This window comes from Chionomys nivalis, chromosome 2, assembly GCF_950005125.1.
Source record: "Chionomys nivalis chromosome 2, mChiNiv1.1, whole genome shotgun sequence".
NCBI classification, from domain to species: domain Eukaryota; kingdom Metazoa; phylum Chordata; class Mammalia; order Rodentia; family Cricetidae; genus Chionomys; species Chionomys nivalis.
This window is the reverse complement of record NC_080087.1, coordinates 47,189,340-47,216,082: the sequence shown is the minus strand read 5'-3', so window position 1 is coordinate 47,216,082 and position 26,743 is coordinate 47,189,340. Positions and strand designations below refer to the sequence as shown.

The 26,743-nt window shown below is 40.4% G+C and overlaps 1 protein-coding gene across 2 annotated transcripts in view; it reads right to left on the bottom strand.

Annotated features, from left to right (window-relative positions):
- Man1a1 (mannosidase alpha class 1A member 1) overlaps positions 1–26,743 on the bottom strand; it is a 176,516-nt gene that overhangs the window by 123,755 nt on the left and 26,018 nt on the right. For both annotated transcript variants that reach the window (XM_057762299.1, XM_057762300.1), the window contains exons 3-4: positions 9,247–9,343; positions 4,075–4,190 (exon numbers count right to left, since the gene is read on the bottom strand). In XM_057762299.1, the coding sequence (XP_057618282.1) occupies positions 4,075–4,190; positions 9,247–9,343 (213 nt within the window). The remainder of the gene's footprint in view (positions 1–4,074; positions 4,191–9,246; positions 9,344–26,743) is intronic.

The following is a 26,743-nucleotide window of genomic DNA, read 5'->3' as shown; positions in this document are numbered from 1 at the left end:
TATCCAGCAGACTGTTTCATGAAGCAGAAAATTTCAAAGACTGTTTCACCTATATTGGCAGTTTGTCAGTCACTTTCTTCTATGTCCTGCAGAACGTCTGGCAGACTCTTCCATGAAGCAGGAACCCTGAAGGACTGTCTCATCTTCTTTAGGCAACTTCAGCAGTCATTTTTCTGTGGGTCCTGCATGTCTAGTTCATACAGCATATCATCAAGAAGACCAGGCAAGAGCAGTTTCTTGCCCAAATGGCTAGCAAACTCTGTAAGAATCTTCTTCAATGCCCATCATCCTTGCGAAATAATTGGTGCTGCCAGAACAGGAATGTCTCTTTGTTGAGAAAAGTCTAAGTTCTTAAAACATTTTAAATGCCATATTCTGTAGGTCTTTGAAAGATTTGAAGCATAACTATCCATCTGAAATATATCTTTGTACATCTGGAAAACCTAACATAACTACAGTTGACTATTATAGATAACTATCTGTTAATCTGTATTTCTTAACTATGCATTACATTTTTAAATGAGCTACACAAACACAATACTTTAAACAAAAGTAGAAATATACATATAACAAAATCAACATTAAATTTGTATCAATAGATCAAGATCCATACCAATGTATTCATTTCTATATCAATGGTCTATCCTCTAGGCTACAATAGTATATGCTATCCCTAAAAGGGAAAAACATTTTTTCTATTTTAGGTAAGGCTTATTGTTCTCCCCTAACATAAATGCATAAATAAATTCTCTTTTTTTTTATTTGAAGGAAAAGTCAAGCAGTCGTTGAAACATTCATTTGAAGCTGTGTGTTGAGTGTGAAAATGTAAGATAAATTCTCATGTGGTTTAGAAAACTTATTAATAAATACTGAGCTAAAGATCTGTATCGTGCAATGAAAAGAAGAAAAATATATCTTTCTTGAATGTGCGCATTACTCTTTTTAATATGAGAAGTTCTAACTCTCTATTATTGATATGTATGTTAAAACAAAGAGGTCTCATATAGCCCAAGTTGGCTTGAACTTTATATATACCTGAGGCTGACCTGAAAATTCTGATCCTCTTGCCTCTGCCTCCTGAGTGCTAGAATTAGCAGGCAGGTGCCACCATACCCAGTGTGGAAGCTCAAAACTGTGAGCCTATTCCACCTTGTCTGAAGGTCAGACAGCCTGAGGTTGCTCAAAGTAGTTGACAACAACTGTGACTACACACCCTGACCTAGGGTGTGGTTACTTGGTGTTTTTGGATGCTGAGATGGCCCACAGAGGTGCAGCCACTCCACCCTGACCAAAGGTCAGAGAATTCAAGCTCCTTCTTTTGAAATAGGAAGTTTGACCTAGGGAGTGGCTGCCTTCAGGATACTTGGTCTAGGGTTGCCTAAACAACAGAATGTTTTTCTCAAGAAATAATGACTTGATGCCTCAAGTATTGGGGCAAGCAACTGTTCTGGTTGTTCTTTGTATCATATTAACACATTCCTTTGCCTTCTCCCTCCTCTCCCACTTTGTATTGGAGTATAAAAGTGTAAGGAAAATAAATGTGGGTGAATTCAGCATTCTGGATATGCTGAGCTGCCCTCCGGATACTATCCTGTGTTTCTGTGCTTCTTTCTTATCTCGGTTCCTCCTACCTAACTTTTCTAATCCTCATGCCCTACCCTGAAACACCTGCCATAGATAGGATCAAGGTAGAAGTCACCCCAGAGAGGTGTCTCCTGACAACCCAGTTTTTATACTGTACTGGGGATTGAACCTTGGATTTTGTGCATGCTACGTAAGCACTCTACAAACTGAGCTATCCTTTCGACCTGATATATTTTTTTATGGGGAAATATGGTAATATTTGTTAGTAGAAAGAGGCACAGAAAATGTTTCAAGTCTTCTCATGCTGTGAATAGTATAAGGCTAAGGAGATTGCTCAGTGGGTAAGAGCACTTGCTCTGGAAGCATGAGGGTCTGAGTTCAAATTCCAAGCATCCGTATAAAAAGCTGAACCTGGATGCATATATCTGTTACCAGAGTACTTGGTGTGGGACTAGGCTGGGAGCAGGAACACAGGAGTTTGCTGTCAGGCAGCCTAACTAAAATGGCAAGCATCCAGTACAACAAGAGTCCCTGTTTCGAGGCAATAGGTGGGAAGTGATAGAGGAAGACATCCAATGTCTTGCTGTAGCTTCTCATGAGTGTTGTGTCTCTCCACATATATACAACATCTACCACAACATCACACACACACATATACAGAGAGAGAGAGAGAGAGAGAGAGAGAGAGAGAGAGAGAGAGAGAAACAGAAATTTGAGACACATGGAAACAAACAAGACTTACTCAGTATTCCTAAGGGAATAAATTTATAAAAAGAGAAATTTTTCTACTCTAACATTTTGTGTTTTAGTCCTTGTAGTATTATCAGAACAGCCACATTACATACCATCCAGTAGCTTTCTACCACCAGCTTTGAACACTAGCTTTATACTCATTTTTCTCTACATTTAAAATGAAAGAGCCTGGGACTGGAGAGTGGCTCAGGTGTTAGGAGCATTTGCTGTCGAACAGGCCCTAGGATTAGTTCCTCTCCCCCATACGGTCAATCACAACCATCTGCAACTCTAGTTCCGAGGGATCCAACTCTCTCTTTTAAGCATCCCTGGGCACCAGGTACATGTATGATACATAGACACATATACATGTGAGACATTCATGCACATGAAAATAAATCTAGAAAATTAAAAATAAAATAAGAGCTTAATGCACTGATCTCCAAAAATCTGTAGTGTTGGAATATTGTAATTTATAGATGCGTTAAAGTCAAAGTGATGGACAAGGACTTGGTTTACTGATCTTGAGTGCTCTGGCTAGCTCTGATGTCCACTCTTCATCATGGGAACAGAGGAATGACAACACAGCTGGGCCAGCAGGAGCACCCTTTTCCTCCATCCCATCTAGCATGCAGTATGCATCTTTTACCTTGGTTGTGAGGATCCCCAGGTGCTACTGAACACTTTCTAGCTAGACAAGAGGCTTACAAAGATTTCTGCAGTTATTTCAGATTTAAAAGAATACCAATAGTGCAGCCATAAGTTAAGGACTTTTAAAGAGTTGGGGCCAACATGCTTCCTTTTCTTCGAGCAAGTTCCCTGCCAACATCCCAATGGGGCAAAACAAAGACTGTCCAGTTAGATCCAAGGAGACACAGTTCTCCTGAAGCATGGTAATTAAACACTGGATCCGCCTCCCTCTATTGCTCTGCTCCCTCAGAACACTTGGTCTCAGGTTATTTGCCAAGAATGCACACATATTAAAAGCTGAAGACTGTTATTTACGCTCAGAGATCTAGATGGAGGTGATTTTTTTCTTTATTCTTTTATGAATAGGAGTGTAAGAACAATGAAGTTGGAAGCCTAAGTTAAGTGACAGTTGCTGCCAATGCTGTGTGCCTTGTACAATGTCAAGATTAAGTACTGGGGACATGGCCTTGTGACAGAGTCATGGCTGCAATGTACAGCCAGCATTATGCTCTGGAATAAGCCTTTGAGGCTTCATTATCCATCTCATGGGGTTGCTGTGGTAATTCAAACAGGAAGATGGGTAATGTAGGCTCCTTTAAATATGTTTCTTTTGATATACCCTTAATTTGACAAAAGGACATGTGTATGTACAATAACTGAGAAGGACAAAGCAGAGCGTCTTTACTATTCAAAGCTGCAGCATTCAGAGCTGGAGAGATGACTCAGCAAAGTGCATGCTTCTCAAGTAGAGGACCTGAGTTTGATCCCCAGAAGCCATGTCAAAATCATGCGCATCTAATCCCAGTGCTGGAGATTTAGGAACAGGTAGACCCTAACCCTGTCTCAAAGCTAAGGAAGATGAGATGGATGATGTCAGAGGGATTACAGCCAATGGCATTATACACACACACAGACACACACACACACACCACACATGCACGCACACACTCATACACATTAAAAAGTTAAATTTGTTTCTACTGGCACAGATTATAAGAAATGTATCCCCTACAGGGTATGGATAGGCTAAAAGTTAAGGGCTCAATGAGCAACTTCGATTTAACTTACCACATTAAAATCTAAATATTTTTTAATCCATGATTTAGCTTCTTGAAATTCGGTCTTCATTCCCATGATGAAAAGCGTATCCAGGGCGTCTACTATCGTTGCTCCTTTGATGTTGCCTGAAAAATACCAAGAATAGCTTTTCAATATTTTTGAGATATATATGCAAACTGACCACACCTAGAAAAATCTGAGAATAATTCTCAACTCATTGACAAACAGTGATACTGAGTAGAGTATTAATTTCTTTCAAAAAATAAAATGTAAGAAATACAGCATGCCAAAACAAAATTTTTCCTAGGTTCTAGGCTACAAACACTGATCTTTAACATTTGCTCCAAGTTGTAAAAACTAAACCTCTGGGAAACTTCATCTGTGACTGCATTCTCTAGAATAAGAAAGAAAGAATAAGCCTGAAGCAAAGAGGCGGTTGTCATTAATTTTTGTATAGTTGCACTGGAATGCACGGGTGTGAAGTTTGCTAGATGTAAAATTATCACCACGCGAACTCTTTTAAATCATCACAGTAGTCAACCTTTATCTTCAGACAATATGTTCCCAGAACCCTGGAGATGCTGCAGTAGCAGATAGCAGTGAACCTCGTATATACCACACGTTTTCCCTGAGCATAAACACAGTTAATGCCTTTTCCATTTTAACATTTAGAGCACTGTGACCATAACTTTTGCAGTTTGATGTGGGACAACACAACTAATGCAGATTCCTTTTTCCTTCTTCCCAGTTCCATGGACAGAAGATTCATCTTGACTGTAGCTCTTAGCAACCTCAGCATAGGATTTTCCTGCTCCCCTTCCATATTAAGCTGAATACCAGGTACTTCCATTGTTTAAAAAAAAACAAATACTACTTGGCTTCTTTGAGCTCACCCAAATTGTCAGCATGGTACTCTTGTACTTTCGGACCATTAGTAAAATACAGTGACTTGGGAATAAAGAATAAAATACAAAGAGGGATGAAGCAAAATGGCTACCAAGTGACTGACGGGGGTAGCATGTACTGTGGATACGGGGATGTGTCCATCCAGGCCAGGCGGTCACAAGTTCAGGACATTGTTCAGGATTGTATACTGGCTAAAGCATAAGAATTCTTATTTTTAGAATCTTCTCAATATTTTCAGCCTGTGGTTGTTCACAGACGATTAAAATCCAGGAAACAAAAGCATGGGTAAGTAGGAGGTATTCTGTACTCTGATATGAAATCCCCAACGTCTATAATATTGTGACTGATACCGATGCCCTTCTCATCCTAGTCAGGCCCAGGTTCTGTATCTTCCCTCTGAGCTCTCACTGCATCCTCAGGAATGCATCACGTTCCGTCCTCCTTGAGACTACAAACCTTCTTAGGAGAGAGATTATGTCTTCTTCACCCCACATTCTCCATGGCACCCTCCATGACTGTAGTAGTGATATTCAGTAAGTGAATGTTGAGAGACTGAGTACTATATTTATTCAGTGCAGATCCATAAATAAAAATGGAACACACTTCAGTGTACACAGTGGTCAAGTAACAATTGAAGAATTGTCATTAGGAAACCAGAAGTAATAGAATATTAAAATGGTATAGGAGGTCCTTCTGTTTATGTGTTGCTTTCATTGGTTAATGAATAAAGAAACTGCCTTGGCCTTTTGATAGGGCAGAACTTAGGTAGGTGGGGTAAACAGAACTGAATGCTGGGAGGAAGAAGGGCAGAGTCAGAGCAGCCATGGATCCTCTGCCTGAGATGGATGCAGGTTAGAATCTCTGGTAACCCACAGCCACGTGGCTTAGTAAAGATGGGTTAAACTAATATGTAAGAGTTAGCAAATAAGAAGTTAGAGCTAATGGCCAAGCAGTGTTTTAATTAATACAATTTCTGTGTGGTTATTTGGGGTATAAGCTAGCCAGGCAACTAAGACAAACAAGGGGCCCTTTCCCTTGTAATATTAAAATACTTAGCTTTCTAAAATAGACTAAAGTTAAATCTTACATAATGATAAAACATGAAAGTTAGAAAACATTTAGCGTTACACTTTATTATAACTCAATATTCTCAAAAATACAATTTTGGGAGAAAACAAAACTATGGGATCAAGGGAAACATTAAAGGGGATGTTTTCAGGTCACATTCTGAAACATGGTAACAGATTCATATGATCATTTATTTCTAATTTCTCAGTCATTATGAGCTTTTTTTTGTTGTTGCTGTTATACTTTATGCTGAATATACCTGATCAAACACAAACAGTTCTCTTTGAAGAGTAATTCTGTCAAAACACTAGCTGTTTTCCTTTTTCACAGTGGAACTGGGAGGTGGCAACTCCCAGGTCAATTCTCATGTTCATTAGCATCGTTTTCAAGTTAAGGAAGGAACCAGTTTCCCTTCCCCTGGCTAACAGGTGACTTTCCAGTAACTGGAAAGAAAGAGCCTTGAGGAAAAAAAAAATCAGTGTCGAAGGACTCCCCAGATGTTAATGACTGACAAAAATGAGGTTCACAGAGCTGATTGTCTCTTGAAAAACAGGCTGCTTCGAGGGACCAAATTATGCATAAGCCACTGCAAACCAATAACCACTCCGAAAAAGTAGGTGGGAGGGTCAAGAAATATTCCTGTCGTCTATGGTTTGCTGGAAGAATACACAGGTTGACATCTTGCAGACAAAGCATTTGGCTCAGATGCATCTAAATAAGACAAAAGTTTTCCTCACTTTCAAAAATAAGGACTTTTCATATTTGCAGTAAGTCCCAGGTGTTGATTTTATTGTACAAGAAAATATTCTATAGCCTATTCGAATTTGAAAACGGAAATAGATACCATTTGATTAACAGTTCATTCTGCCATATTAATATTTGAGGCCCCTTGTAAAGAGTAAATATTCATCTGGCTCATAACGTGTTTTTACTGATAAATCCAGTGAAAATTGTAAAAACAAAAAGATTGAAATGTTCGTAAAGTTTATTATTAAGGTCATTGATCTATTAACAGAAACCAAGTGATCTATTCAAGATTATGATTGACATATAACTGAGTTCTCTGATAAATCTTCACTAAGAGGAAAGTAAAAAAAATAGAGTAATTACTTTTAAAGATTTATCTTTTATTTATTCTGTGTATATAGGTGGTTTGCCTTTGTGTGCGTTTTCCAATCACATATGTGCAGTTGCTGTGAGGCCAGAAGGGGACATCAGATCTTCTGGAACTAGAGTTCATAGACAATTGTGAGCTGTCATGGAGGTGCTGGAAATCAAATCAAGGCCGTCTTCACGGGCACTCAACCACTGAGCCATCTACCCAGCTCAGATTCAGCTTGTTTTTTTTTTTAAATTACAATAGTAAACAATGAAAAGGGAAGGCCTTCTGACTTACCATGAAATTTCAGTTTCTCTCTAAACTTGTACCTCTCCTCTTTCCTGGGACCTGGTCACAGTCCTGAGACTGTTTTAGCGACATCTGAGGTCACTTCTGCTATAGGCACTCCCAGCTTATGTTCCCTGTCTCTGAACCGAATCATTATGGTGACAGAGCAGTCTCTTCCACTCTTCTGTGCAATGCCCTTCTCCCTACATGAGATCCCAAAGGCTCCGGGACCTCCACGTATCTGCTGAACCACCTCATGCTTTGACAAGTCACTGTGCACATGTGCACTGGCTACACTCGCCCATCAACTCTTGCAACAACTTGGATCTCCTTGAGTGACAGAACTGTAGCTAAATTGATGAAAAGTCCTTAAGACACAGAAAAGACCCGGATTAGGAACATGGCGTCAGTCAGGCTTAGTTCCTGTCCCACTGTGCCAGTGCATAGGTAGATATCTCTGAGAAAGTTCTCCGTTGCTCCAATTTCTTCCTGTAGCCAAGTGGCTCTGTACAATAATTGTTCCATAAGTGTCACCAGAAATTGTTACTTGTTATATGAACTAGTACCATTTAAGACGTCCCGTTGACGTATGGAAAGGAACGCTGGTGAGCTTGGCAATCCCAGAGTTCTTCTTTTCCATTTCCCCATTACTTACCTGTTCCGAGAGCTTAAAAGAAACCGAGCCCAGGAGGTGGCCCTGAGGAGGCCTTTGTTCAAACAAAACCACCATCAAACATTTCTGGTGGTTTCCTCCTTTCCACAATAGGCGCATTATTAATACAAACAGTGCCAATCAGAGTGCTCCTGTGAGCACCAAGTGCAATACGACAAAAAGCAGATAGGTGGAAGCTCAAACAGCTGGCCTAATCTGCTTCCCTTGTCTTCCACAGAACAGTGGAAAGCTACAGGCAAAACTGAGTTACTGTAGGGATCGCCACGGCCCAGTGCCTCAGCAAGCTTATCTAGAAAGACAGAACTTTTATGCGGCAGGAAGCCCTTAATGCAGGTAACTAAATACTCGTCTACAGGAATCACCCTAGACCTTAAAACCCTGCTGTGCACTCAATCCCCAGAAGTCAGCCCTGGGCATGAGGATGTTTTACAGTTACATAGGTCTCTCCGACACAAAGCTGGTGTTCTTTCTGGGAGATACTTTAAGTGCAATCTTTCCACAGTTCCAGCAGGGGTTCAGGTTTCCTAGCAACATGGAGGGGCCTGCAGAATCAGAGATCCCCACAAGCTTTCTGACCAGCAGTAAGTTCATGGAAAAGACACTCTCGATAAAAAGCCAGCAGTGGTAGTTCATAACTCTAATTTCTGGCAAGGTGTGCTAGTTGGAATGACAATGCTCTTCCATTGACCCACATATTTGAAAACATGGACCCCTGTTGGTGGAGGTGTATGGGAAGGATTATGAGGTATGTCTGTCACTAGGGGTGGGCTTTGAGGTTTCCAAACTCATGCTATTACTAGGAAGCCTTTCTCAGTCTCCTGCTTGTGTAAAAGAATATCAGCTCTCAGTTACTGCTCCAGAGCCATGCCTGTTGCCTGCTTCCCACCCTGATGGCCATGGACCACCTTCTGAAGCTATAAGCCCCCTTAAATACTTTCTTCCATAAATTGCCTTGGTCGTGGTATTTCTTCACAGCCACAGAAAGAAAGCTGTGACAGAAGGCGAAGTCGGGAACAGGGATGTGAATTCAAAGCCAACTAGTGCTACGTGCTCGGTTCTATGCCAGCCAGGGCTAAGAGTGGGAGAATGTGTCTCAAAAGCCAAAACAACAGCAACGACCCATTCCCGAATCAGAGCATATACTCACCGAATAAGCTGCTTGAATGGCCTTCTTTGGATATAGGTTTCAGTTCGTTTAAGCCCCAGGCATAACGTTTATAATTATTCCAAGCATGGTTCATCATCTGAGCAGAGATAAAAAGGAGATTACAATTTGAACTGGGATGTTTTTGTTACAAGATAGATCATAGTCTTTGGATTTGAAGGTTACAGCATTAAAATTCAGTGCTTCGTCTAAAAAGCTGGTGATTCATTAAGAGAGTGATTAGTAAATTAGAACAGACATGAACAAAACACATGCATTATTTCTTAAGGTTTACAAATATAAATTTTCCTTCTTGGAACCTATTTAATCATATATATATGTATATATGTAATATATATGAATGATATATGATGTATATATTGATTATCTTCATAAGTCAGTTCTCAACAACAGAACTTTAGTTCATCCTAAAATGATGAATCATTCCTATATTTATCTATTTCATTCTTATAAAATATTAGACCTGGAAACTTTTAATTCATATTTTTGTACAAAGTCCTTCCTATTTTGTTTACACAGACAAATGTTCAAGGTTATCACTTGAAATACTTCAATGCCTTTTGACCAAGAAGTATGAAAAAGTATTTTGAAATAAGTACAAAAAAGAAAAAGAAACCCTACAGTTATGCCAGGAGTTTGAAAACCTTTTGTGTAATATATCAGTCTTTAATAAATATGTATTTGTGTACACATATGTTAACTGGAGATAGATAATACCTATTCTCAAATTAGAGATCAATAATATTTTTAAATATAATCAGTTGTTCCATACATTAGTTGGACAAAAAAGTTTTATGATTCAAAGTCTATGTGTAATAATTACTATTTTAAGGACTGAAAATTAAACACAGGGCCTCTTACACAATAGAAAAGCACTCCTCCACTGATCCATCTCCTTAGATCTCTGAGATTTTATTTTCAGATAGAATCTCACTAGGTTGCCTGACTGAACTTGAACTCACCATGTAGCCCAGTCTGAGCTCAAAATCTTCTTGACTTAGCCTCTGAAATTGTTAGGATTATAGTTCTGTGCTACCAGTCCTGGGTTATAATTATTTTTATACAGAGTTTTTAAAGAGTTAAGGGTTACTCAATTCATGTTTATTCAAGCTACTGCCTTATAGTAATAGTCATCAAATATGGATATGATATGAAAATGTTTTCATCTGGTTCTGTATTTTATGGGACCATAAAAACATCAATAAGGAGCTTGAGAGACAATGTGTCAATTAAGAGCACTTATTACTTTTGCAGAGAACCAGGCTCAGCTCCCAGCAACAACATAGTGGATCACAACTATCCCCAACTCCACTTCCAGAGGACCTGATGCCTTCTTCCGATCTCCTTGGCAACACATTCAGGGAAAACACACATGTAAAATAAACAAACATAAACATGCTTTTGCAAAGTATCATGTAAATTTGTTGACACTACTCAAGAGTTAGTTATCACAAAAGATCTTCAGTTAGACTCAAAGCAGAGTCTATACGTGTCCCTTAACACAATAATGAGTACCTTCGTTTAAGTACTGTCTATCTTATTTTTCATTCTTACCCATGTTACTAGTAACAAGCTACCAAGAATCTATATACTATCTTCTGGTGATTCTGGTTAACCATTTCCTCTCTTCATGGTGCTCCAATTTTGCCAGAACCCTTTAACTTTTATCTTCAAACCATATTGGTTTGGTAGAGGAGGAGACTGAAGCTCAGAACTTCAAGCCAAAATAAAGCTTGACTCAGAGTCAGGACATAATAACCAAGGATCCAGCTCGCATGCCCACACTGGCCTGGCTCCAAGGCCTGAGGGCAGGAATTTGCGCATTTCACAGCCTCACTCTAATGAGTCTGTAACAGAATGTCTCCCTTCAGGTATCAGACTGGATCTTCCAGTAAGCAGAAAATGTGTCTAAAGGGTAAAGTTTTCAAGGATTTTCCTGTATAGATTAACTTTATTGGAAGGCACAACAGACTTGAGGTCAGGTAACTGGACTTCTCCTGCCTATGAAGTCAACTGATTGGTCACACATGCATGGATGAGGTGGCTTCTGTTGAGATCACCTTTTCTCATCCAAAAACCAGGATCACAGTTTCTCACAGGGTTCATGGTAGGATTCTAGAAGCATGGTCTGTGTCTTTGTACGTAGCACAGTGCCTGACAAATGACATGTAGTTGTGTGTTTATAAATGTTAAGTCTATATTGAAAGCCAATTGTGTTCATACCACAGAAAATGGAAAGCAATGAGCTTCGCGGAAAGAACAGGTATATGAAATCCACAAAACCCCTGGATATTGTATCCCAGTTTTACCTGTTTTTGACACCCACTCTCCATCAAATGCGCCTCATTTTGCTAAAATCCTCATTCTTGTGAATTTCCAAATATGCTTTAAAATTTCAAGAGCTTTGAAATATGCTACTCATATAAAACAAAAACATGTATAGTTATTGTTCTGGCTTTGAATCTGAGTGGAAACTAGTGATATATACTCTTAATGGCTTAAAAAAGCATATGGCTTTCCCATAGAGAAGGTGCTGCTCTGTCAAAATTTATCCAAACCAGGCATGCTGACACATGCCTATAATCTCAGCACTCAAGAGGTACAGGTAGGAGGGTTAGAAGTTCAAAGCCATGCCTGGTTACCTAATAAATTTGAGGTCTGCTGGCTACATAAGACACTCCCTCGAAGGAAGGCTTATCATTTATACAATGTACAGTATTGCATAATCCCCATAAGTATTATCTATCTGTCTGTCCATCTATTTGTCCGTCCGTCCGTCCATCCATCCATCCATCCATCTATGTATCCATACTTCTATCCATGCATCCATGCATCCATGCATCCATGCATCCATGCATCCATGCATCCATGCATCCATCCATCCATCCATCCATCCATCCATCCATCCATCCATCCTTCTATCTGTCCATCCATCCATCCATCCATCCATCCATCCATCCATCCATCCATCTATCTATCTATCTATCTATCTATCTATCTATCTATCTATCTATCTATCCATCTATCCATCCATCCACCTATCCCACTCACCCACCCACCTATCTACCAACCAACCTATTAGCTTTTTTTATCCTTTTTCCCCATGGGAAGATCAGATGTTATTTGCTTAGCTGCTAGTATTTCATTAATTGCTACATGTTTTCCAACATGGTTTTTGCATCCCTTGATGAGTTCTCATCTATGAGTTAAAGTGAGAAAAGAAGAAGATAATAATATGATCAGATATCCTGAATGGAACAGCACGAGTGCTTTCTTCAGTGTTCTGTAAGGTGACGGAAAACAACCGTATGTTGATGGGCTCCAGTGTTGATCACCTTAGGGTGAAATCATCTGCCATAGTATCCATAGTATATCAAGCTGTAAGATTTTATATATATATATATATGAAAGGGTGTGTGTATGCATAACATAATCATGCTACTGGATCCACAAGTCATACATAAAATCAATTTATTATTACAGATTTATGACATCACAGATATTTGAAAACATAGCAGTATCTGCCATTCTACAGTATTGCCACGGCCAGCTATGGGACCATGGGGACAAAGACATTCAGTTTCTCCAGACTCAGGGTTACAACACTCAGAAGACAAGAAGGCCACTTCTAAACTTTAACTGTCGCCAAGAAAGTCCATGAAAGGATTGATCCTCCCTCTTCACGGGCCTCTTATTTTGTTCTGTAGCCTTTTATATACTTAACTGGGGTTCTATAGATTGCCATTCTAAGAGGAGGGATTAAAATTGGGCTAAACTAGAGGTTGATTAGGTCTTCAAATGCAGTGACCGAAACCCTCACAAGAGGAATGGAGAACAAACCAGACTTGGATTTGCACTGGTGGAGAGCAGGGCTAACACAGAATGTAGATAGAAACAAAGGAAGGACACAAAACTGCGCAACAGCAATCCATTGTCCTGACCCAGAAAGGAAGGAATTGAAGCATACAATATGCAAAAAAGCATTTGCTTCTCCTTGCCTCTGTGCTCAGAGAAAGGAGTTCTCAATTTGTACTATTCTTTACAGTTGACATCAGGGCTGAGTAATTAGGCAATGTCATTTATTGAGTGTCTGTTACTCCACGAAGAATAAGATGCAAAAGGATTCAAAGGGAAGCAAACAAGCCTATCTCTCCAAAAATCTAAAAGATAATGTGTGGAACCTTAACAATCTCACATACATTCTCAATAAAGACTTACAAATACAGAACAATCAGACGAATAAAATACCGTGTACAGCTTTATAGGTGTGCTCAATAATTTCTTTTAAAGGCTATGTTGTTCCAAGGACAGTGGAAAGACAGACAATAAATATGCTTGTATTTCCCCTGAGCTGTTGGCAGATTTCATAGCTGTATTTTTATTAGTGGAACTACCTTAAGAATAATTCTGTTATTTATATAATTTTAAGATTTTCGTGATAGACATATTAAAAGCATCTTTTTAAAAATCTCACCATTTTTGCCAGTCAGATATACACACATGTTGGGCTGTCACTTCTTTCTCTAGAACGCTTATGATTTCAGTCCCATTTAAAGTCTTTTCATTTTGTAAATTGGTTTTTGCTGTTTGTTTTGAGACAGCATCTAAATATGTTACCTTGGCTGGTTTGGAACTCGCTGAGTAGACTAGGATCATCTCTAACTCACAGAGATCCACTTGCCTCTGGTACGTGCCATCACACTTGGCACCCATGGCAAACCAAGTGATCCAGGGCCTGGTACTTGATTCAAAGAGAGAAAACTGGGGGAAGTCATAAGCCTCTGAACTGAAGTCTCTAGTCAGTCACTCTTACTACTCATGGGTGAAGCGGGACTGACCCACCCATCTCTATCTGGGATACTTGAAAAGACATTCTGATAGAATCCAGAGTCCAGGTGCCATTGTAGAAGCAGTGATGTACAAATCCACAAAGAATGGTTATAAGATGGGGTCACACAGCAGTCTAAGCAATGAGAAAAACAGAGGGTCTGGAGGGAAAAGGAAGAGGAGGCTTGAGACGCAGAAATGAAGTAAGTGTTCAGTCCTACGCGGTGTGCCGGTGAGCAGAGCAATTACAGAATTACAAAGGATGCTGTTGATTCCTGGCGTTGTCAAAAATCTCTTCCTCTCTTCTCTGCAGTGCAGCTTTTTGTCTGATGAGGCTGTTTGCTTACTTCCCTGTGCGTCCTTACAGAAAACCACATTATTATATTTAGAAATGCTACACAGGGCAGGTCTAGGCACCTCACAAACCAGCTTCGTATGCCAGCTTTGACAACACTGATGCATCTGTGTGAGGCGATTTATCTCTCTGATCCCACTTTCTGCATCCATCAGAAAGAATGAAAGGATAGCTTCATTGGTTGTGATGATTCAATAAAGTTATGCATTTAACAAATGTACAGACCAACACACTGTGAACGCTCAATGCATTTTAAGCGTTAGGATTATTTGTATTAAAAGAGAAATATGTCATTGATCTTTGTAATCTCCAAGTTTCATCATAACTGTTCCTAGTATATAAACAGAAAGGATAAATATACACAAACCAGACAAATATGTACTATTGTACCTGAGTTGTCTGTAAATATATATATATATATATTTAGTAGCCCAAACAAAAATTTGCCACCCGGAAGGAGAGAGAATGAATATGGAAATGGTCATTTCTAGATTAGGGTAATGAGCCAGTTTTAGTTTTGAAGTCCCATCTACTTGTTTCCAGGGGTGAGCCTGTAAAGGGCATGTGTTCTTTTGGGGTTTTGAGTCAGGGTTTCTCTATAGAGCTTGAAGCCTGTCCTGGAACTAGCTCTAGTAGACCAGGATGACCTCAAACACACAGAGATCCACTTGCCTCTGCCTCGCGAGTGCTGGGATTAAAAGCCTTCACCACCACTGCCCGGCTTAGGATATGTATTCTAAAAGGTCTTTTGGCTGCAAGAACTAGGAAGATATGAACACGAGATGGGTAAGGAACCGTGGGTACTTAGAGTTTCTGGAGAGAACAATTTTCATAGCATGACGTCATCAGAGGCTTAGGGCAAGAAGCTAAGGGAACTCCTGGAGGAGAGGGGAACTGAGGGAAGGCAGTTCTGGGGTTTGGGGTGAAGGAAGTCCATTAGAAGGGTAGGAATCTCTGAACTCTAAAACATAGAAAGTCAGTAGCCACTATCAACAGCCAACAGATGTTGGGTTAAGTTTCACAGACTATGTAAAGCAAGCAGGCTCCAGGGACTAAAATTGCTTAGTCTATTTAAAAATAATTAATGTGTAAAAATCAGAGTTTCATGCAGGGGCTCTTGAGCTAATGGGTGTCAGCATACAGTGAATGAAGAACAGCATGGGGGTCGAGACACAAAGCCACCCTTGCTGACTTGTAAGGCGGCTGGCTGTGTGGCCCTAAAGAGATGTTTGGTAGCTGGGTAGTATTCCTGTTACTGTTGTTCTAGAAGCTACTCAGGGGAGGTCTAGGATAAAAGAGATCTATTTAACTTACTAGTTCTTACAGCTAAAACTATGTGCCCATGTGTGTTGGTGGCTGAGGAGGGCATGAGCATATGTGGGTAACTGCTTGCTCACGCATGTGCAAACCAGATGATAACCATGGGTGTTGTTTGGTTGAGACAGGGTTCCTGGCTGAGACCTGGAGTTCACTGAGTAGGTGAGGCTGTCTGGCCAGAAAGCCCCAGGGATCCTTTTCTCCCCACCACCCCAAGGTAGGGGTTATCAATGCACACGATCACATCCTGCCTTTTACAGTGAGCCTTCTGGAGACAGAACGTAGGTCCTCGTGATTGCACAGCAAGCCTTTATGTACCGAGCTATTTTCCAAGCCCCATTTTAAATTATGCTTAGGCTCCATTCTCTGAAAAACACATAACTTAAAATCTTGCCAGTAGGAAAAAAAAAAAAAAAGAATAAAATAAAATCAGGACCGTAGCTTCTCCCAAACTTTGCCAGAAATGACTTGACTGCTATATAAAAATAACTTCTAGAATGTTCAGATACAAGCTCAACACAAAATATCTTTAAGTCATTGTGTCAACCTCTCCTCAGTCTTTGGTGGCAGTGAGGCAGGAAAAGCGCAAGGGAACAAAGGACAAAGTAACTGGGCAGCATTAGAGCATAGCCTCTCCACTACCTAGCCCGCAGAAGGGAGTTCCAGATAAGGCAGCAATGAACAGCAATCTAGCCAGCCCTCCCCCTGTTTATCTTTTCACCCTATCTCTCAGCCAAGACTTCTCACCCAGAAGGGGCCCTGGGAAGCAGGAGGCCAGGTGCTGAGGCAGAACCTTCAGATAAACCCAGAGCCCCTGAGCAGTGAGCATGCACCCTGCTGTCCGAGGGGCTAACCTTTTAGCTTTCTAGTTCCTCAAAAAGAGTAATCCTGACCTGGTGTGGTGGTGCAAGCTTGAAATGATAAGGCTTGAGAGGTTGAGGCAGGAGGATCACGAGTTGGGACCAGGCTGGCTATACAGAGAAACTGTCGGGAAAGGAAAAACAAGGGATCAATTATAGCAAATGATGTGCTATGGTATAAGGCATTGACAGTAGGAGAGGTCAAAGGGAAGACTTTTGAACCTTTCTACTCCATTTTGCTGTGAATCTAAAACTAGTATTTGCATATCAGAGTGGAGGGTGGCGGCGGCATGAACTTCCTTGGTAGCAGTCAGGAGTCAAAGGTACAAGTGAGCTGACTAGCAGCCCATTCTATTCCCTCACTCCAGCCTCTCGCTCCTCTCCCAGGCTTCTGGAGCTGGGCTGAGATAAGAAAGAACACTCTGGGAAAGGCAAGCAGGCATTTAGGAAACTCAGAGCCAGGGCCGTCAGGGCAACTGAAGGAGAAGTAAATTAATGGGACAGAAAAGAAAGGCCAATGTCGCTTGGAGGTGACAGAATGCAGACCGTGGGATGACTCTGCATTCTGTGACTGCAGACCTGGAGTCTATCATGGTTACATCCAGAAGCACTGAGTGCCCTCATTTAAAGCAGGTACCAAGATGCCACCTACGAGTCTTGAGAAGGCTCTCCACTACAGAGGCCCCTGCCCTCGTCACCTTCTAGCAATCATCCTGCTGTACAGAAGAACCCCCTTCCTGGCCAGGGTAGTTTCCAGTTTTACCCTGCATTAAATTAAAACTCTTATTCATACGCTGTGTTCAATTTCTCTTTAAATTTCTGAAATACATTAGCTCTCTCTCCCTTTTCCTAAGGCTATGAAAATCTTCTATTTCCAAGGTCCTGGTTCCCAATATTGCAATGACAACTCAACTTATTGAGTACCTAGTGATGCCAGGACAAGCACTGTAAAAACAGGAGACAGAGACGGTTTGCCAGACTGAGGAAGCAGAGTAACTTCTTGAGGCAAATGTACACATATCACACTAAAAAAGAGTTTTGTTTATCAGAATTCTATTTAACTGAAAGTGCTATATTTCATGGAGGTAAGGGGTAGAGGATAGATAAAACCCATTTGGTTTCTTCTGCAAGATCCCAGGCTTGCTACCCCTGCCTGGCTCTGATCAAGAATGAGGCTAAAATAAAAGGACCAGGCAAGATGCAATGGTCTGGTCCAGAGCAACTAGAAAAGATGGGGATGCAGTAAACTGAAAGCAAAGGCTCTGGCTTAAGCTGCGTACACATACTACGCTGGGGCTGGATAGATGGCTCGGTAAAGTGCTTGTCACAGAAACATGGGGTGCAAGTTTAATTGTCAGCATCCACACGAAAATTCAGGCGTGTGGTGTACACTTGTAATCTCCGGAGGTGGAGCAAAGGGATCCCTGGAGCTGGCTGACTGGCCAGCCTAACCGAATGGGCAAGCTCTAGACCAACGAGATATCCCATCTCAAAACACAAATCAAGGATAAGGGTTCCTAGAGGGCAACACAGGTGGGTGGGATCTGGCCTCCACAGAAAAACATATACAAGTCCATGCTTACCTGAACACACACACTGCCGCCTACATGTGCGCTTACACATATGAACACCTGTATAAACATGTACCTTTCCACACATCTGTTCCTGCACCCTCATGAGCACTAGCAGTTCCCACTGCAGCCTTGGGTTTACAGGCATGGGGTCTGTTTGTGCGTCTCTGGGTAGATAAACTTCCGCAGGAGGGAGTAACTCTCCTTGGCTCCTGGTCTACGCTGTCAGCCATAGTACCAGAATCCCATACTGCTCCAGTCCTACTGTGGGCTCCTTTTGCTCTAAATTAGTCAAGTCCTTAAGACCCGGCATGTATGCAGTATCGTGTGCAGACTTCTGGCTAATTCTCTTTTCTGTGGATGAGTAGCACTTTCACAGCTTAGATAGCATTTAGGTTTTAAACATTCTGTTCTACAAATAAAGCCATACAAGCCGTCATCACTGTAGGTTTTAGAGTTGGGGAGCTGCAGGGGAGGAAGTGAGTAACTCTGTCACACACCTACCACACTGAACTGTGAGAGGCGCTTGCCTGAATTTGGCACGTGGAAGTCTCTCCAGACCCTGTGGGCTTGTCTATCGTATGACTGCAGAAGCTGAGGCCCAGCACGGCAGAGAGGAAGAGGAAAGCTGTGAACCCTTGCACTCCTCCGAGACCACTTCCGAATCTCTGCAGCTGCTGGGCACTCCAGCGGCTCCCCACACTGGGAGAGGCCCTGTCTAGGGTAGGGGACTGTGGTCAAGACTGGTAATATAACACACCACACCTTATCAGCCTGCAAGCTGAGGCTGGAGGAAAGAGTCTTGTGCCACAGCCTGCCACTTCCTGTCTTGAAGCTTTCGACTCTCAGGATGCTCCTCCATTTTAGCTCTTGGTTCCAGTCCACGCTAAAAATCCTCTTGGTTGCCTGGCCTTGTGCTACGCAGAAACACGAAATGGCTCCATTCTACCCTAGCAGGCCTGGCAATGGATTTAAAGAAAAACAGGAATCCGTCTCTTCCAAGCCAAGCTGCTGACTGCCCACTGTGGTACAGTTCCCTTCAGCTATGGTATTTCCTGAGGTTTAGCACCATCAGGCCAACATCTACTACTTTTGCTTTACTTTTTCTACAGAACTCTACTTCCTCTTTCTGCTGCTATGGGTAGAATTTGTTTATTACAGGATACTGGGGCTGCCTTTGCACAAGTGGAGATGAGTGCATGTGAATTTCCTTCAGATTTCTATAGCCTGACTATATTCCCAGCCAACTTCAAGATACTTTATAAGAAGGACACCAGGAGATATTTAGAGAAGTAATTATTTAATGCTACTGTTTGAATCTTAATGCGTTACTGTGAACTCCCCTAGGAAACGAGAGTGGTTAGTTAGCAATGGCAATTTCCTTAGGAAGAAAATGCCCGATAAAATCAGTAAAAAAAGAGAATTCTAGTAATCATTACTTATGAAGGACAAATTGAATGATGGTTTCTAAGAAATATCTTCTTTTGCTAAGAAAAAGTCAACATTTATAGCTCTAGCAAAAAAAAAAGGCATGCACATTTAAGGGATCTCTTTAGGATAAAATTCTAATGCTATTTTACAAAATGTTTCAGAGTTCAAGGCATAAACAAAACAACATAAACAAGCAAAGAAAAGCAATAGCAAAACTACACACACACACACACACACACACACGAACAATAAAATGTTGAAAGGATAATAATAATTTAGCTGCTTCAAAGCTAGAGGTTAGCAACCATCTTGTTCGTGCATGAATGTCTAGTCATATTTTCTGGAGCAAAGCACGGCTGCTGAGAATAGTTTCTTTACAGGAAATAACCTTGCAAAAGCTGAGGAGGGGCTGTCACTCACGCTGCTGCTATTTCCTATAAAAGACCTGCCTACTGGTTAACGACCTTGCTCCCTTTTATACAAAGGTTGCCACTTCAGTTAAAGGTTCACACTCAGGGCTTCCGGCCTTTTTATCTAGCTGATTTTTAATTAACACCAGAAGTGTGCTCATTAGATTAGCCAAGCTAGAACCTCTGCAGTCAATGTAAGGCCAGGAAGAGGGCCTTTTGTGGACCACGACACCAATTGGTCTCCATTATCTGTTTCTTAAACAGATACTATGGAAGGCGTCAGCCACTGAAGATCTTTCTTTTATCGATCCAGAGAAATTGGTATCTTCTGCTGGCATTCATGGCGTTCCTATTTAATTCAAAAATCTAAAGACTTCCATGAACTATTTTCATGCAAAAATAATTATTTTTTAGTTCTTGAATTTGTAATAAGTCTAGGGCTGGGGAGATAGTTCCATCACTAAAGTACTGGCCAGTTAAGAATGAAGGCCTGAATTCAGATCATGAATGTTTACTCCTGTTGGTTGGAGGCTGCAGTATGAGGAGACATGGGCATTGCTTGCCAGTGGTCCAACCAATTCATGAACACCAGATTTAAAGTAACAAAACCTGTTTGAAAAGATACAGTAGAGAGTGATCCCTGAAGACACCCAGTGTGGGGTCCTGTCCTCCCCATGAAAGTACACAAACACCTACTCACACATGCATCCATACTGAACACATGCACACATAAAATAAGCTCAGTCATTTTTAACATGCATGCCACTATGTAACCATCAAGATACCAATTATATTTTTCCCATAACGGCATGTGATCATTTGCAAGGATGAAATATTTAGGCCAGGGATGTTGCTCAACGGGAAGGCTCTTGTTTGGCATGTGCAAGGCCCTTGTTTGATTCCGAGCACCTGAGATACCTAAGACATACACACTCACATTCCTTTGTGTGCATACATACTGTGAAATATGTGATATTTTTAAAGGAATTTGTTTATGGGTTTGTCAAGTTCATAGAGACTAAAGTGTTGTTCATTTAGATTCCTTTTTAAACTTCACAAATACTAAAAAGCCATTAGTACTATTGAGAATAGTTATTAACAGTAAAGTTTCTAGTTATGAAAACAGACATGAAAATGAATAAAAGATAACAAGTACACTTGAATGCATTGGCACAGGAGACCATTTCCTAAATAGAACCCCAGTAGCACAGACACTGAGAGAAACAATTGATAAATGGGACCTCCTGAAACTGAGAAACTTCTGTAAAGGAAAGGACATGGTCAACAAGACAAAGCAGCAGCCTACAGAATGGCAAAATATCTTCACCAACCCCACATTGGACAGAGGACTGATCTCCAAAATATACAAAGAAATCAAGAAACTTGATATCAAAAGTACAAATAATTCAATAAGAAAATAGGGTACAGATCTAAGCAGAGAACTCTTAACAGACAACTTTCAAATGGCTGAAGGACATCTATGGAGATGATCAACATCCTTAGCTATCACAGAAATGCAAATCAAAACAACTCTGAGATTCCATCTTACACTTATTAGAATGGCCAAGATCAAAAACACTGATGACAGCTTATGCTGGAGAGGTTGTTGGGAAAAAGAACACTTCTGCATTGCTGGTGGGAGTGCAAACTTGTACAGTCACTTTAGAAATCAGTGTGGTGATTTCTCAGAAAATTAGGAAACAATCTATCTCAAGACCCAGCAATTCCACTTTTGGGTATTTACCCAAAGGAAGTTAATTCATACCACAAGGACATGTGCTCAACTATGTTCATAGCAGCATTATCTGTAATAGCCAGAACAATCTAGATTCCCCTCAACCAAAGAATCGATGAAGAAAATGTGCTACATTTACACAATGGAGTACTTCTCAGTGGTAAAAAAAACAAAATAATAACAATGACATCTTAAAATTTGCTGGTAAATGGATGGATCTAGACAAAACCATATTGAGTGAGATAACCCAGACCCAAAAGGACAAATATAACATGTTCTTGTTCATAAATGGCTTTTAGACATAAAGCAAAGAAAAACCAGCCTACAATCCACAACCCCAGAGAACCTAGACAACAAAGAGAACTCTAAGAGAGATAAACATGAATCTGAATAGGAAGGAGAAAAAGACAAGATCTCCTGAGTAAATTGGGAACGTGGGGGTTATGGGAGAGGGTAGAAGGGGAGGGGAGGAAGGGAGGAAAGCAGAGAAAAATGTATAGCACAAGAAAAACAATAAAAAACAAATTGTATTTTGTAAAAAGCCTATGATTAACTTGAATTTCAAAAAAAAAAAAAAAAAAACCACACAACCAGACCCAGAGAATCAAACTCAGTTCTTCACCTATCAAGAAAACTGGGGTACATGTGTTTCTTTATTTCCTTTTTCAATGTTTTATGTTTTTATTTAAATGGAGGGTTTTTAAAAAGCAGTTTTATAGTCAGAATAACATTAAGCAGAAAAGTACAGAGTTCCCTTATGTCCCCCTTACCAACAAGCATACAACCTCTTCAAGATCAACACCATACAGAGACACATTCATTACAAGTGAGGAGCTTGCAGTGGTATGCCATTAGTACCCAAGGTCTGTGGTTTTCATTAGGGTTCCCTCTGTGAATGTTCTATGGGCTTCTGACAAATGTACAAAAGTGTGTCTTTACCACTCTATATAAGTATTTCCACTGATACCAAGAGCCTCTCTGCTGTGCCTGTTATCTCTTCATCTCCCCAAGCCCTGAACCACCATTGTGCTTACTGCTTCATTGCTCTGTCCAGAACATGGCAACCCTGGAGTCATCAGCATCAAGCATGGCAATATATCCTTTCCCTTGTAACACACGCTTGATTCTGCCATTATTTTTAATACCTGAGTGGCTCATTTCTTTTTAGTACTCGAGTAATGTTCCACTGTTTGTATCGATCGTCTTTTACCACAGACACACACTGAACAATAGATCCTCATCATTTCCTGGCTTTGTTAGACAAAAAGTAAGTTGTTACTAAGGGCACAGTCACAGGGCACACACATTTCTTTTTCTAATTCACACCAGAAATTGGTATTCTCTGAAACAAAAGATTATGAATTATAACTAATACATTAAAATAGATTGGTTATAAAATGTCACATACTCTAGAAAGCTTGGTTATTTTAGTTTGTGAACTAATTATTCTCCAAACTCTTTATTATTAGTAAAATGTCTATTCTTTTCCCAGGATCCGTATCATTTAAGAGTCTGACAATAATCTATAGACTACAGAAAAAGCTCTAGAAATTTCTTGACTATGAAATACAATGCGTTAAAAGCAAGTATTCTAAAATTGCTAACCAAATGTAGTAGTAATGTATCATAACTAGAAATTCTGATTGCAAAGTATGATCTAAAAGTAAGTAGCGATGAATGGCTGTAAAACTTAACACACTAAACTGGCTCGCCCCAAAGTAGTTTCCTTATAACATTACAATAGACATGACCAGCATTTATTGACCATTCCATGGCAGGAGGCTCACAAAGCATTCTCCCTTTGTCCCTCACTGTTTACTGAACATTACAGGACAGGACCCATGTGAGGCAGTCTCCCTTCAGCCCCTCACAACACGTCCAAGAGGGAAATCAAGAGGTTGACTAATTCGTCAAGGCCACACCTCTAGCAAGTATTAAAGGTTGGCTCTGAATTCTGACTGACCCTTAAGCTTACAATTTGTTCACTGTCCTGAGCCAAATTATGCCTGTGTCTTCCAAAGAAACACCCACATGGGGTGGCGGCATGCTGCTGACACACAGCCTTGTGTGTTTCTGCTACCTAGTTATTCTGGAGGAAATGTAACATCTGAGAAGGATACTTCCAGAGGCACAGCATGGAGAGCCAGCTTCTGATCTTTAGAAACAAAAACAAAAACACTGTGGCTGGAGAAACATTAAACCCAAGGACAGACTAAGGAAAAGGAAGCTTGGACAAGTTCTCTCACCACTGACAAAGAACTCTACCCTATGCAGACTTTAACGGTGAAAACTTTTCTCCCTTGAAAGGTAGTCTGTATTTGGAAAGGTTCATCTGCACTTGGATACCCTGCCTGGTTATTTCATAATCTTTACTCCTCATTTCTTACAGGTGGCATTTTAACACCACCACAACAGCTTGATATTTTCATTTTTTGCCTCCCCAAATGAAAGAGACAGACATACACAGAGAAACAGAGATTGTCTGATACACTCGTCTACATATTAATAGCAGTCTGAAAATTGATCCTAAATTGGCAATATCACATTTCTTGCTAAACCCATGTTTTAAACAAACAAACAAACACACAAACATATATATTGGTTACTTTTCAGAACCTCACTATTTTTAAGACATGTACTGTTACTCAGGTTATTGAAAATAGCAAATCATTTTGGAGGACATCATTTTTTAAGGTAAGTACTAACAACTAATCCACATGTGTTGCTATTACTTTACAAATGGTATTCTCTTAGGATTAAAGTTCATGGGAGATATTCTGAGTGAGTGTACAGATTTCCTGAGCCTGGAAATGCATTGCTCTAAACATTCTGTTCGAGCTTTAAAATCTGATAAAGCCCATTTAAGAGAAAAATCATCCTTCATTTCACTTTTGCTGGATGGCATGGGCCCAGCATTAAATATATGTCGGATTCAGCGACCTGTTAAAATAGACTGCATTGCTTCATATTAGCTCTGAGTGCAGCGGCTTCCAATTTTCCTCTGCTTTAAAAACCAGACAAAGATCCCATAAATTTAAGGAGAAGAAAATATGCCAAGTTTGTCAGGAGAGGCCAAATTATTTTACTGTTCAAGTAGACTCTGAAAATATGTAAAACAACAATACAGTGCAGAAAGCATACATTCACCTACTGCAGACAGTATGGATCGAGTCAGCCCACACCTAAGGCTCCCATCACTTGCTTGTCCCTTGAATGGAATAGAAGCAATCAAAGCGAAAACTTCCTTTCTCACCCTCTCTAGAGCTCGAAGTTCTGGTTATGGGCCATTTGCCAAGGTCTGCAGGTGTTTTATTTCCCTTCTGTCTTGAACCAAACTGCTGTAGATTAGATTCGCCATCCCACTGACTGCTCAGCTCCTGTAGGGGATGCACAAAGCTAGGGCAATTGCAGCAGCAACATCCAAAGTTCAAATGAAGACTCGTTTGTTACTATTGAGTTTAATTTTAAGTGGGAAGCCTTTGGATTTCTGTAAAATTGGAGTGGCCAGGTCAAACTTGGACTGTATACCACATACACATTTGCAAAGACAACTTTTTTTCTCTGCCATCTTTCTGGAGATGTGATTTGTTGATTGAAACTACTTTTAAGGTTTCACTTGTATAACAATAAAATATCTGACCTGCCAAAGAAACTGGTGGCTGAACAAGTTTTAAATGACTTATGTGTGGGTCTTGAAGAAGGCATATGATTAAATGGAAAGACATAAAGTTGGATTCACTCAGTAAACATCACAGAACAACTTTAGCCATTTTCCTCTACCTTGTTGGAGAAAAGAAAAATACATATTTAAAGCAGAATATATTGCTGAAGAAAATCCTGTTAGCAAAGATGCAGACTATGTTATATTTGGGGGATGAAAACCTCAGATGTTAACTAAGTTATCTTCTGTACTATACTTGCACTGATAGTATCAACGGAAGTACCCCTCAATTGCATCCTGTTTTGTTAAACAGCTTTAGTTTCGTGGAAAGAAGACAAGTTCATCTGAATTAGTATTCTTAGAACTGGGGAGATAGCTAGGTGCATGCAGCACTGTGAGTGTGCCAGGAAAAAAGCTCAGAACCCCAGAACTCTCCTAAAAAGGTGGGTGGGCATGGGGTCCCACCTGTGGTCTCAGTAGGGGAGGTAGAGATGAGGAATCCCCATGGCAGACTAGTCAAAACTGAAAGTCTCAGGTCAGGGAGACCCTGCCTCAATATACAAGAGGAAGAACATCTGGAGGCAACCTCAGGCTTCCACACCATACGCACACACATGTATGTACACCTGCACAGGTTCATGTACCCACACACACGCAAAGACACATTTGTTCATGTACGCACACCACACAAATATACACGAAGAAACCAGGTACATTTATAATCATTGTGCTCCTGATTGACATGGCTGATAGCACGAGTTGAGATATTTGAGTTTATCTACCTTTACGGACTGCTATAGCAGAATGACAAGTTCTCTTCTTCACAGATGTAAAACTTTTCTCCCTCATGTCTATGTGAAAGGAGAAAACTTGAAAACTTTCTTCCCATCTTTTTTTTTTTTTTATAAACACCATATCTTATTCAAAACAGGTCAGTAGACTCTCGATCTCTCGCACTGTTGATTTCCATATAAACCGATACTCTTAGACTTTGTGCATTCATTGTTTGAATGATATTTGAATTCCATACCCTTCATTTCTGGAAGTAGTACTGTTGTTCTAAACAGAGAAATATGACCTTCTACCATTGACAGAATCTCCCTTCCCAGCACTGAATATAAAACATTGTCCTTGGTTTAGAAATCCAACTTGGACTTAAAATATCTTTGTTTAAAATGTTCCTTCGAAGCAGTTGAGTATATTCCTTCCACCAGGAGGCTGTCACAATCTATGAGGGCCCTGTTTATCCTACCTACTTCCTTGGTCTCATCTGTGGCCACTACCTCTTCCCGTGTGAACTTTACTGACAAGT